This window comes from Gigantopelta aegis, chromosome 13 (genome assembly GCF_016097555.1).
Source record: "Gigantopelta aegis isolate Gae_Host chromosome 13, Gae_host_genome, whole genome shotgun sequence".
Taxonomy (NCBI): Eukaryota; Metazoa; Mollusca; class Gastropoda; order Neomphalida; family Peltospiridae; genus Gigantopelta; species Gigantopelta aegis.
In genome coordinates, this window is record NC_054711.1 from 3,403,184 (window position 1) to 3,416,607 (window position 13,424).

A 13,424-nucleotide genomic window follows, 5' to 3' on the forward strand; every position below is an offset into this window, starting at 1 on the left:
AATCCCCATCGGTGGGCCCATTGGGCTATTTCTCTTTCCAGTCAGGGCGGGATGTAGTATATCAAAGGCTGTGGTATGTGCTATCCTGTCGTGTGTGATAGGGCATATAAAAGATCCCTTGCTACTAATGAAAAAAATGTAGTGTTCCTCTCTGTGACTATGTCAAACCAATAGCCAATGATTAATACATCAATGTGCTATGGTGGTGTTGTTAAACAAACAAACTTCTTCTTTCCACCCAGTGGTAAAGCACTCGCTTTGGGTGTTTTTTCAAAGACGATTTTTATGTCATTTCGTGATGTGTGAAAACCATATTTCCACTCATTGCTTCGCAGTTTGTGAAAATATTGTTTTCTTACATCACTCGTTGACATAAAAATCATATTTGAAAAACCCCATGAAATAGCCTCTATTTATTATCAAGGGGGTGGGACGTAGCCCAGTGGTACAGCGCTCACTCGACGCGGTCGGTCTGGGATCAATCCCCATTGGTGGGCCCATTGGGCTATTTCTCGTTCCAGCCAGTGCACCATGACTGGCATATCAAAGGCCGTGGTATGTACTATCCTGCCTTTGATATACCAGTCATCGTGCACTGGGTGGAATGAGAAATAGCCCAATGGGCCCAGCGACAGGGATCGATCCCAAACCAACCGCGTATCAAGCAAGCACTTTACCACTGGGCTGCATCCCGCCCCACCCATGATGCATGCACAAATGTGGCACATTGTTTTAGGGTTTTTGTTTGTATATTTATGAAAACGTTTGAAAGTGCTGAGGTTGACAATGCAGGACGTAGCTCAGTGGTACAGTCCTTGCCTGATGTGCAATCGATCTAGGATCGATCCCTGTCGGTGGGCCCATTGGGCTATTTCTCATTCCAGCCCGTGCTCCACAACTGGTGTAACAAAAACTGTGGTATGTGCTATCCTAAGGGATGATGCATATAAAAGATCCCATGCTGCTAATCGGAAAGAATACCCCATGAAGTGGCGACAGCAGGTTTCCTCTCTCAATATCTGTGTGGTCCTTAACCATATGTCTGACACCATATAACCGTAAATAAAATATTTTGAATGAATTGTTAAATAAAACATTTTCTTCCTTCCTTCAGCTGAGATTTGTTACACAGTTAATGGTTGTTTAAATCATTGTCTTAGACTATGTCGAACTTTGTCTTAGACTATGTCGAACTTTGTCTTAGACTATGTCGAACTTTGACACATTGTGAAAGAAGAAGCTGTAATGTATTTATTTGGGGGGGGGGGGGGAGGGGCATATTTAAAGAAAAATGCCAAAAATATCTTTTGACCCTTAATGAATTTTGTTGAGTGTATAAAAAGATTGGGAATATTATTAATGTTTATTAGGCTATCACAGTTTTGTATTGATTTCAGAGGACCTCTGTAGTCTTGCCCCCGATCCAGGTGGTCACTAGTGCTTCAAACGTAGCCATGAGTGCAGGAGAACTAGAGAGAGCACTGGCGCCGGTAGGGATTTTTCTTTTACCCATTTTTAGTTAGTTTACTAGGCATGTTTTAAGTTGAACGGACGGGACTAGAGGTTTCATCTCTGTCCTTCTGTCTGTCTGTCTGTCTGTCCCACATATAGTTTTCCAGACGGTTTTTTTTTTCCCACAATGCCTGAAAATGATATTTTGGGTATAGCTTTGTCATGTTTGATCTCTGTCTGTCTGTCTGTCTGTCTGTTTGTCGGTCTGTCAGTCCGTCTGTTTCTCGGTCTGTCCGTCCGTCTGTCCCACATATAGTTTTCCAAACATTTTTGTTTTCACAATGCCTCAATATATTGAGCTGACCTTTTGAGTATAGCTTTATCATGTACATAGAGGTTTCATCTGTGTCTGTCTGTCCATCCGTCTGTCTGTTTGTCGATTTGTCTGTCCATCCGTCTGTCACATATAGTTTACCAGATGTTTTGTTCCACAATGTCTCGAGATATTGTCTATAGCTTTATCATATACTGTTACAGATCAAGTTTAACTTCCTTGGTGATTTACCCATTGTTTGCAGAGTTATAGCCCTTGAACTTAGGAGATACAGGAAAAGAAATTCTTGACTCTTTTTTTTTCTCTGTTTTTTTCAATGACTCAAATATTGAGCTGACATTTTGTGTATAACTTTATCATGTATTTTTAGAGATCAAGTTTGACTTTATTGGAAATTTACCCATGTTTGCCAAAAAAAATTGTTTTCTGGACTTTTTTTTCCCCCAGTGCCTCAAGATATGCAACTGACATTTTGTGTATAACTTTATCATGTATTTTTAGAGATCAAGTTTGACTTTATTGGAAATTTACCCATGTTTGCCAAAAAAAATTGTTTTCTGGACTTTTTTTTCCCCCAGTGCCTCAAGATATGCAACTGACATTTTGTGTATAACTTTATCATGTATGTTTACATATCAAATTAACTTTCTTGGCGATTTACAATTTTTGTGCAGAGTTATGTCCCTTGAACTTAGGAGATACTAACATTTGTTTTCTAGCCATTTGTTTTCAATGCCTCAAGATACTAAGCTTACATTTTGTGTATAGCTTTATCTTGTACTGTTACAAATCATGTGTGACTTTCTTGGCGATTTACCAATTTTTGGAAGAGTTATAGCCCTTGAATTTAGGAGATAACACATTCCATGATACCCCTTCCTAAAGCATTACATGATTGTTCGATGGCCCTAGTATGTTTTTTCCTTTGTTTATACACACAAAATTAAGGGCTAAAGTTGCAAAAGGTTTTTGCTATAGAGGGCAGAGTTATGGCCCTTGAACTTAGGAGACAACAAATATTTGTTGGGCCCTGTAGGGGACGTGTTGTTTTAGCAGTACTCTCAGAATGCTTATTTTTATTATTTCAGAGAAGCGCTGAACCGGAACCGTCGCCGACTGAATATGAAACTGTACGTACTGACCTTAATTATGAATCAAAAATATTATTGGTAGTAAATCTTAAGGCGGAGATGAATTTTATTTGTAGAATGCAGCAGATTGCATTTCAGACCATCTAGTTTTCAACATTTTACAGGGGGAAATACCCCCGAACCCCCTAGAAACTTTGCTTTGTGCCCTCATCTCAGTCAGCCCCCCCCCCCCCCCCCCCCCATGTCTACTCAGGCGCTTCATGTCTACATGCTTCCACCGTGCCTGCTTAAGGGGCCGATCGTAGGTGGGACACGGTATTCGGGTTTATGTCCCTCATAAAATACTTTTCTTTGTCACTCGCTCAAGCTCGTGACAATTGAACATTATTTCACTCAGGACATAAACATGATACAAAACAGAAACTCATTTAATATCCTATAATTATGTGCCTTGAATTTCAGGGGATGCAGCCCAGTTGTAAAACTCTCGCTTGATGCACAGTCGGTTTGGGATCGATCCTCATTGGTGGGCCCATTGGGCTATTTCTCTTTCTTGCCAGTCCACCACGACTGGCATATAAAAGGCTGTGGTATGTGCTGTCCTGTCTGGGAAAGTGCATATAAAAGATTCCTTGCTGCTAATGGAAAAATATAGCGGGTTTCCTCTGTATGACTGTCAAAATTACCATATGTTTGACATCCAATAGCCGATGATTAAATAATCAATGTGCTCTAGTGGTGTCGTTAAATAAAACAAACTTTTTTCTTCTTTTTATTTTTTTCAATTTCAGGGGCCTTATCAGCAGATACCCAATGTTTTGACAGCCATAGGTCTTAAAAAAGCTGACGAGTTTGTTCCCAATCAACAACCAAAGGTACAAGTTGATCCCAAGTGTTTTTTGCTACAACTGGTATATCAAAGGTCATGGTATGTGCTATCCTGTCTGTGGGATAGTACATATAAAATATCCCTTGCCACTAATAAAAAAGCGGTTTTCTGTCTAAGACTGTCAAAATGTTTGACAGACCTTGCTGTTTAAGGTGCGTGATCGATCGATTGCGCTTGTACAGCACATGTAATTTCAATCTGGTGAATGTGAAAAACAGCACTTATTACACTCAACAAATGGTGCACATAAAATAGATGGGTATATTTATTTCCACTGTTTACAAAAATCAACACTTTTCATAGCTCATTTAGCTGATAGGAAGGTCCTTTTATTAAAACAATAAACATTAAAAAGATGGCTTCCATGCAGTCGTTAAACTGGCATTTCTCTTTGTTGAACAAATCGTGAAATACTGGTTTAATAGACAGTTTTGTAGACATACCAGTCAAAATCCAATCTACACTGCCTATTTTATTTATTTTGGTGAGTGATTTTTCACTCACCTTAGCATATTGAGGTGTGCGATTTTCCACTCGCCTATAATTTTAAAAAATCAAGGACTGGTTTGACATCCAATAGCTGATGATGACAAAAGTTAGAAATGTATACAATCTAAGCTCCTAATTGTATCTGATGTACTTGTCAGTGTGGAGGTGTGGTATGAATTAAGATCTATTATTGGTAATAAATAGGATATTAACCTTGCTACCATTTTGTCTCATGTTTATGTCCCTCATGAAATACTTTTATTTGTCACTCGCTAAAGCTCGTGACATTTGAACATTATTTCACTCAGGACATAAACATGATACAAAACAGAACCTTGTTTAGTATCCTATAATTCTGTGCTGTCAATATCAGGGGATGTAGCCCAGTTGTAAAACGCTCGCTTGATGCGCAGTCGGTTTGAGATTGATCCCCATCGGTGGGCCCATTGGGCTATTTTTTGTTCCAGCCAGTGCACCACGACTGGTATACCAAAGACTGTGGTATGTGCTATCCTGTCTGTGGGATGGTGCATATAAAAGATCCTTGGCTGCTAATGGAACGATGTAGCGGGTTTCCTCTCTGAGACTATATGTCGCAATTACCAAATGTTTGACATCCAATAGCCGATGATTAATAAATTTAATTAATTAATGTGCACTAGTGGTGTCATTAAATAAAACAAACTTTTTTCTTTTCTTTTTTTTAAATTTTAGGGCCCCTATCAGCAGGTACCCACCAGAGACCTTACAAACGCTGACAAGTTTGTTTCCAAACAACAACTAAAGGTACAACTTGATCCCAAGTGTTTTTTTAAAACGGCTGGTATATCAAAGGTCGTGGTATGTGCTGTCCTCTCTGTGGGATAGTGCATATAAAAGATCCCTTGCTACTAATGGAAAAGCAGTTTCCTCTCTAAGACTGTCAAAATTACCAAATATTTTACATCCAATAGTCTCGGGACGGGACGTAGCCCAGTGGTAAAGCCTTCGATTGATGCGCGGTCGATTGATCCCCGTCGGTGGTCCCATTGGGCTATTTCGTTCCAGCTAGTGCACCACAGCTGGTATATCAAAGGCTGTGGTATGTGCTATCCTATCTGTGGTATGTGCTATCCTATCTGTGGAATGGAGCATATAAAAGATCCCTTGCTGCTAATCGAAAAGAGTAGCCCATGAAGTGGCGACAGCGGGTTTCCTCTCTCAATATCTGTGTGGTCCTTAACCATATGTCTGACGCCATATAACCGTAAATAAAATGTGTTGAGTGCGTCGTTAAATAAAACATTTCCTTCCTTCCTTCCTTCCAATAGCCTATGATGAAAAAAGTTTGTTTTGTTTAACAACACCACTAGAGCACATTGAAAGAAGTTAAAAGACAGAACAAGCTGACAGATCAGGAAGAAATAAGATCTAATTCAAAGGAGAAAAAGGAAAGGGGCTGGAGGGGTGTAATAATATTTGTTTATCTACAGTAAAAAACCCAAACAAACAAATGATTAACCTTCCTCCCTTAAGTATTACATGATTGGTTGATGACCCTAGTATATTTTTTTTCTTTGTTTATACTCACAAAATCAGAGCTAAAATTGTGTGTTAACTTGCACCAGTTTCAAAAGGTTTTTATCATAGAGGGCAGAGTTATGGCCCTTGAACTTAGGAGATAATGAATATTTGTTGGGCCCTGTATGGGACATGTGTTGTTTTACAGTACTCCCAGAATGCTTGTTTTTATTATTTCAGAGAAGCTCTGAACCGGAACCGTCACTGCCTGAATTTCAAACTGTACGTACTGACCTTAATTCTGAATCAAAAATATTATTGGTGGTAAATCTTAAGGCAGAGATGAATTTTACTTCTGAATGCAGCAAATTGCATTTCAGAACATCTACTTTTCAATATTTTACACTGGAGCAAACCCCCTGAAAACCCCTAGAAACTTTGCTTTGCGACCTCATTTTAGTCAGCCCCCCCCAATGTCTACGCAACCCCTCCCCCAAAGTGTACTTGCTTCCACCGTGCCTGCTTAAGGGGCCAATAATAAAATATGTATGCCCAGAGGTAGGAGACTGTATTCGGGCATTATGTACTAAGTAGAGGGGAAAGGGTTACAGAATATATATGCCAAATTATTGGTATATCAAAGGTCGTGGTATGTGCTATCCTGTCTGTGGGATGGTGCATATAAAAGATCCATAACTATATATCAAAATTATCAAATGTTTGACATCCAATAGCTGATGATTAATAACTCAATGTGCTCTAGTGGTGTTGTTAAACAAAAAAAACTTCTTTCTTTTCTTTTTTTCAATTTCAGGGCCCCTATCAGCAGACGCCCATCGTTTTGTCAGACAGAGATTTTAAAAATGCTGACGAGTTTGGTCCCAATCAACAACCAAAGGTACAAGTTGATCCTAAGTTTTTTTGCTATGACTGTTATATCAAAGGTTGTGGTATGTGCTATCCTGTCTGTGGGACAGTGCATATTAAAAATCTCTTGCTAGTAATGAAAAAGCAGTTTTCTCTCTAAGACTCTGTCAGTATTCTGACACCATATAACCGTAAATAAAATGTGTTGAGTGCATCAATAAATAAAACATTTCCTTCTTTCCTGTCAAAATTACCAAATGTTTGGTATCCAATAGCTGAAGATGATAAAAGTTTGTTTTCTTTAACGACACCATTAGAGCACATTGAAAGAAGTTAAAAGATAGAACAGGTTGCGAGATCAGGACAAAATAAGATGTAATTCAAAGGAGAAAAAGGGGCAGGATGTAGTCCAGTGGTACAGCGCTCGCTTGATGCACAGTCGGTCTAGGATCAATCCCTGTTAGTGGGCCCATTGGGCTATTTCTCACTCCAGCCAGTGCACCACGACTGGTATATAAAAGGCTGTGGTATGTGTTATCCTATCTGTGGGATGGTGCATATAAAAGATCCCTAGCTGCTAATCGGAAAGAGTAGCCCATGAAGTGGCGACAGCGGGTTTCCTCCCTAAATATCTGTGTGGTCCTTAACCATATGTCCGACGCCATCTAACCGTAAATAAAATGTGTTGAGTGTGTCGTTAAATAAAACATTTATTTCCTTCCTTCAAAGGAGAAAAAGGAAAGGAGCTGGAGGGGTGTAATAATACATTTTTTAAATACAGTAAAAAAAACAAAAAAACCCTGAAAAATATCAGATGTCATAAAAAGAGTTTTTATGTGAACAGTGTTTTCACAAATAAATAAATATATGTTTTACAATTTTCTTTCTCAATTTTATTATTTATGGAAATTTTTTTAAATTACCATCTTGTTCTGTGCCTTTAATTTTAGAAAGGACAGAAAACAAGTTAACGGTTCACATTGTTTCTGAAATATATGTTTTTAAATTTTCTTTTCTCAGTATTAATATGGATAGAAAGTTTGTAAGTGACCATCTATAGTTCATTCCCTCCTACAAAAATAAATTTTGTAAATAATTTCAGTCTGGTATGACTTAAGAAGAAAAGTAAAAATGTTTTTGAAATAACCTTAACAAAATGAAAAATACCAGACATCATGAAAAGAATTTGATGGGAACAGTGTTTTCACAAATAAATAAATATATGTTTTAAAATTTTCTTTTCTCAATATTATTATGGATAGGAAGTTTGTAAGTGACCATCTATAGTTCATCCCATCCTACAAAAAATATTTTTTGTAAATAATTTCAGTTTGATATGACTTAAGAAGAAAAGTAAAAGTATTTTTGAAATAACAAAAAAAAAAAAAACACATTATTTTTGTGTGGAATTTAGCAGACTCAAAAATAAATAACTTGTATTAAATTCTATAACATTATAAAAAAGACGTTCCTTGTGGGAAAGACTATAGTTCTGCACCTTTAATTTCAGACAAGAAGAAAAAGCGAGTTAACAGTCCACATTGTTTCTGATGTTACACAAGATTACAGGGTAATGGAACAAATACCATATGAGAAGGATCGGAGATTAAAGGGACAGACCCTAGTTTTTAAACACTGAGGCATATTTTTGACTATTAGAGCCGTTTTTGATTACTGAAATCATACTTTACTTAGATTTTATGATTTAGATTATCAATTTCCGTACATTCGAAGTGCTTTTGGTCATCCTGGTGTTTTTAATATCACAAAATGCATTACGCATATTTTTAAAAACACACATGCGTCTGAGAAGTAACAGTTATGGAGTGGAGTTTTAGTCTATGTTTTTTTAGGGTATTTGACCATTTTAAAGTCATAGACTCATGTTTCACTCAATTGTAACTTTATCCAAATGTGTTACAGGACCCTGTTTCACGAAGCGATCTTAGCCCTAAGATCAACTTAAGTGCATAGCTACACTATGCACTTAAGTTGAACTTAGCGCTAAGATCACTTCATTGAACGGCCCTGGTTTGTAGATTAACTAAACTTAGTGTTAATTTTCACGGGTTGAAACTAGGGTCTGTCCCTTTAAGATCTAAGTATCTTTCCGAGGTAAGTATAAAAATGAATATTAAAAATTATAAATAGACAAAAGGTAACATTCTTTAAAAAAAAAAAGCATAAATCTTTCTAAAACTTTCAGACTAATGAAAAGAAATCCCCTCAAAATGGATAATAAGAAAAAAAAGGAGAAAATTTTGATTTAAGAAAATGTAGGGAATTTTAAATACAAAAAAAACCCAATGCAACTTAAAATACCAAAAGAAAATTAGTAACAAGACAAAAAGAGTTGATTAGAATACAATGCATGCAACTTTAAGTTTTAGTCAAGGCTGGTATGGTTTTGTATTTTTTAATTTTACAAAACTCTCTTTTGACAAAACGAAACAAAACAACATGATTAGTAAAGGCTGTTACAAGATATAGATCTTTATGGAAGAGAGATCATGACCTCCGATCACGTGATCACAGTGTCACACAGTACAACTCTGCACAGATGTTTTGCGGAAAGTGTGCACATGGTTCTTTTTATTCATATTTTTAAATTAGAAAAATACTTCCTGTCAATTCTTATAATTAATATTAGAAGCATAATTTAACAAAATATATATTTTAATAATTTAGTTTAGAGTTGAATATGTTTATACTATTGTTGATGTAAATGCTATTGATAGTGTATGGCGTATGAATGCAAAGTTTCTTTGATAAATAGCTAAATAAAGTAGTCACAACATGACGTCATTTTGCTAAATGACATCATTTGGTAAGCGATATAATTTTCTCGGTCTTTAATCTGTGCATTTTCATGTCTTGTTTAGTTATTTTGGATGTCATTCTGTGCGATTTTTGTTCATTGATGTGCGGTGTAATAAATAAAATACTATACTCGTTCCCATGTGAGACCATTTATGTCACAACTCATGTGTTTTTAATTGCACATTACTCACTTTCGCTTGTGATGTACGATTAAAAATAAACTTGTTATAATATAAACGGTCTCACACAGGAACTCGTTTAGTATTCTCTTTGTGTTTTTAATTTTAGAAAAGTCTCTATTTACAAAAAAACCAACAGTTTTAGTAAAACCTGGTACAGGACATAGTTCCGTGTTTTTAATTTTAGAAAACTCTATTGACAAAACAAGAACAGTTTTAGTAAAGGCAGGTCCAGAATATATTGTGTTTTTGATTGTAGACAAGACGGCCATCTTCTGAGTACTTAAGTGAAACACAGTTAGCGTCAGACGGCTTACCAAGACAGGACTCGTCAGGAATTTTCCAGGTACGTCAGATATTAAGGTATATAATTATTATAGTCTGGTAAACATTTTGTATGGTACGTCTCTCTCTCTTTTGTTTCGTACAAAAATCAAAATGGTCAAAATCGAAACACAGTGATATTATTCTCTAAGTAGCCGTAATGTAAAATGTGCTGAGGTGTCGTTAAAAAACATTCCTTTACTTTCCTCTCTCACTCTCGACCAAGTGTCAAAATAACCATATGTTAGACACCAAATAGCCGTAGTTTAAAATGTACTGAGGTGTCATTAAGCAAACATTCCTTTCCTTTCCTCCCTCACTCTCGATCAAGTGTCAAAATAACCATATGTTAGACACCAAATAGCCGTAGTTTAAAATGTGCTGAGTTGTCGTTGAAAAAATATTCCTTTCCTTTCCTCTCTCACTCTCGATCAAGTGTCAAAATAACCATATGTTAGACACGAAATAGCCGTAGTTTAAAATGTGCAGAGATCTCATCCTTGTTGTTTATGCAATAAAATATGTTTTGAATAAAAAGAGTTAAACAAGCTTTCCTTTCTTTTAACTATAGCAAAGTTCTGAGGTATCGTTAAATAAACCTTCCTTTCTTTTAACTATAGCGAAGTTCTGAGGTATCGTTAAATAAACCTTCCTTTCTTTTAACTATAGCAAAGTTCTGAGGTATCATTAAATAAACCTTCCTTTCTTTTAACTATAGACAAGTTCTGAGGTATCGTTAAATAAACCTTCCTTTCTTTTAACTATAGTGAAGTTCTGAGTTTCGTTAAATAAACCTTCCTTTCTTTTAACTATAGACAAGTTCTGAGGTATCGTTAAATAAATCTTCCTTTCTTTTAGCTATAGTGAAGTTCTGAGGTATTGTTAAATAAACCTTCCTTTCTTTTAACTATAGACAAGTTCTGAGGTATCGTTAAATAAACGTTCCTTTCTTTTAACTATAGACAAGTTCTGAGGTATCCTTAAATAAACCTTCCTTTCTTTTAACTATAGCAAAGTTCTGAGGTATCGTTAAATAAATCTTCCTTTCTTTTAGCTATAGTGAAGTTCTGAGGTATTGTTAAATAAACCTTCCTTTCTTTTAACTATAGACAAGTTCTGAGGTATCGTTAAATAAACCTTCCTTTCTTTTAACTATAGACAAGTTCTGAGGTATCCTTAAATAAACCTTCCTTTCTTTTAACTATAGCAAAGTTCTGAGGTATCGTTAAATAAACCTTCCTTTCTTTTGACTATAGACAAGTTCTGAGGTATCGTTAAATAAACCTTCCTTTTTTTTAACTATAGAAAAGTTCTGAGGTATCGTTAAATAAACCTTCCTTTCTTTTAACTATAGTGAAGTTCTGAGGTATCGTTAAATAAACCTTCCTTTCTTTTAACTATAGTGAAGTTCTGAGGTATCGTTAAATAAACCTTCCTTTCTTTTAACTATAGTGAAGTTCTGAGGTATCGTTAAATAAACCTTCCTTTCTTTTAACTATAGACAAGTTCTGAGGTATCGTTAAATAAACCTTCCTTTCTTTTAACTATAGTGAAGTTCTGAGGTATCGTTAAATAAACCTTCCTTTCTTTTAACTATAGACAAGTTCTGAGGTATCGTTAAATAAACCTTCCTTTCTTTTAACTATAGTGAAGTTCTGAGGTATCGTTAAATAAACCTTCCTTTCTTTTAACTATAGACAAGTTCTGAGGTATCGTTAAATAAACCTTCCTTTCTTTGAACTACAGTGAAGTTCTGAGGTATCGTTAAATAAACCTTCCTTTCTTTTAACTATAGATAAGTTCTGAAAATGTATCAGAACTGCACCCCGGTTCAGACATCATGATAGCCCGCAAACCATTCCGGAAACCTGACAAACAGACTGCTTATCTCAGCGATGTAAGTCGCTTTGTTTATTTATTTATTCTTTTTATTCATTGATTGCTCGGTTACTTGGTTTATCTATTAGTCCCCTACCGGTTTAACCAGAGGGGAGTATAGGTTTCATCTCCATCCTGTCTGTTTGTCTGTCTGTCTGTCTGTGTAACCAGAGGGAACTGTAGGTTTCATTTCCATCCTGTCTGTCTGTCTAACTGGAGGGAACTATAGGTTTCATCTCCATCCTGTCTGTCTGTCTGTCTTTATATCTGATTGTCCCACATATTATTTTCTGGATGGTTGTTTCACAATGCCGCAAGATATTGATCTGAAATTTTGTATATAGCTTTTACAGATCAAGTTACTTTTTGACAGAGTTATGACCTTTGAACTGTCTGTCCCACATATAGCTTTCCGGATATTGAGCTGAAATTTGGTATATAGTCTTATTAGAGTTATAGCCCTTGAATGTAGGAGACAAAACATTTGTTGGGCCCTGTAGGGGATATGTATTGCTTTAGCAATATTCTCAGAATACGTGTTGTAGTGACATTCATTCATTCATTCATTCATTCATTCATTCATTCATTCATTCATTCATTCACAGAGCTAGCTCTGGGTTAGTAGAAAATTTTGCCAAATTATCACTTTGACAATGGTGGTTTATTTTGTATTAAAAAAGTAATATATACTTATTGCTGGCTTACTGGGATGTATATTATTACAGAACATTGCAGTGCATGCCTATTTTATCATCCCACAAAAACCAGGTAGATTTTTTTCTCTAGTTCTAAGACTCATTCCTGACGTTATGCATTAAGTATTACGTAACCACCAGGGCGTATTCACTGGAATGGAACAAAATGGCTGCGCCCGTTATATATAATAGCAGTCACATTTAACTGTTTTATTAATTAAATATAACAATATACTTGTTGATATTAAGCAATAATGTGCATTATATATTGTTGAATATGCACACCAGTCCAAAAGCCTTGCTTAAGCATTGCTTTAAGACCATATGTCAGAATTATCAAGTGTTTGACATCCTATGGCCAGTGAGTAATAAATCGATGTGCTCTAGTGGCGTCGTTGAACAGAACAAAACTTTTTCCTCTTTAAGACCACGTTCCAAAATTACCAAGTGTTTGACATCCAATAGTTGATGAGTAATAAATCAATGTGCTCCAGTGGTGTCGTTAAACAAAACAAACTTCTTCTTTTTTTACTGTTTTCAGCATCCAATGAGATCAGAAGAGGTGTTCTCAGACACTGATGAATCTTTAATGCAGCAACAAACAGCGTCATCAGTGGTGCGTTTTTTAGTCCCCTATCTGGTCGTCTGTCTGTCTGTCTGACCGTCCATCTTTCCCACAAATAGTTTTCCGGATGTTTTTTTCACAAGGCCTTGAGATATTAAGCTGAGTGCAGCTTTATCATGTACCGTTACAGATCAAGTTTGACTTTCATAGCGATTTACCAATTTTTGAGAGAGTTATGGCCCTTGAACTTAGGACCCCATCAGTGGCCTCTTTGGTCTATTTCTTGTTCCAGCCAGTGCACTACGCCTGGTATATCAAAGGCTGTGGTATGTGCTATCCTG

The 13,424-nt window shown here is 36.2% G+C and overlaps 1 protein-coding gene across 1 annotated transcript in view; it reads left to right on the forward strand.

Annotated features, from left to right (window-relative positions):
- Positions 1 to 13,424, forward strand: part of LOC121387612 — a 117,937-nt gene that overhangs the window by 78,575 nt on the left and 25,938 nt on the right. Inside the window, exons 54-63 of the mRNA XM_041518771.1 lie at positions 1,398 to 1,490; positions 2,875 to 2,916; positions 3,669 to 3,752; positions 4,970 to 5,041; positions 5,996 to 6,037; positions 6,570 to 6,653; positions 8,133 to 8,192; positions 9,881 to 9,967; positions 11,741 to 11,842; positions 13,060 to 13,134. Of these exons, the coding sequence (XP_041374705.1) occupies positions 1,398 to 1,490; positions 2,875 to 2,916; positions 3,669 to 3,752; positions 4,970 to 5,041; positions 5,996 to 6,037; positions 6,570 to 6,653; positions 8,133 to 8,192; positions 9,881 to 9,967; positions 11,741 to 11,842; positions 13,060 to 13,134 (741 nt within the window). The remainder of the gene's footprint in view (positions 1 to 1,397; positions 1,491 to 2,874; positions 2,917 to 3,668; positions 3,753 to 4,969; positions 5,042 to 5,995; positions 6,038 to 6,569; positions 6,654 to 8,132; positions 8,193 to 9,880; positions 9,968 to 11,740; positions 11,843 to 13,059; positions 13,135 to 13,424) is intronic.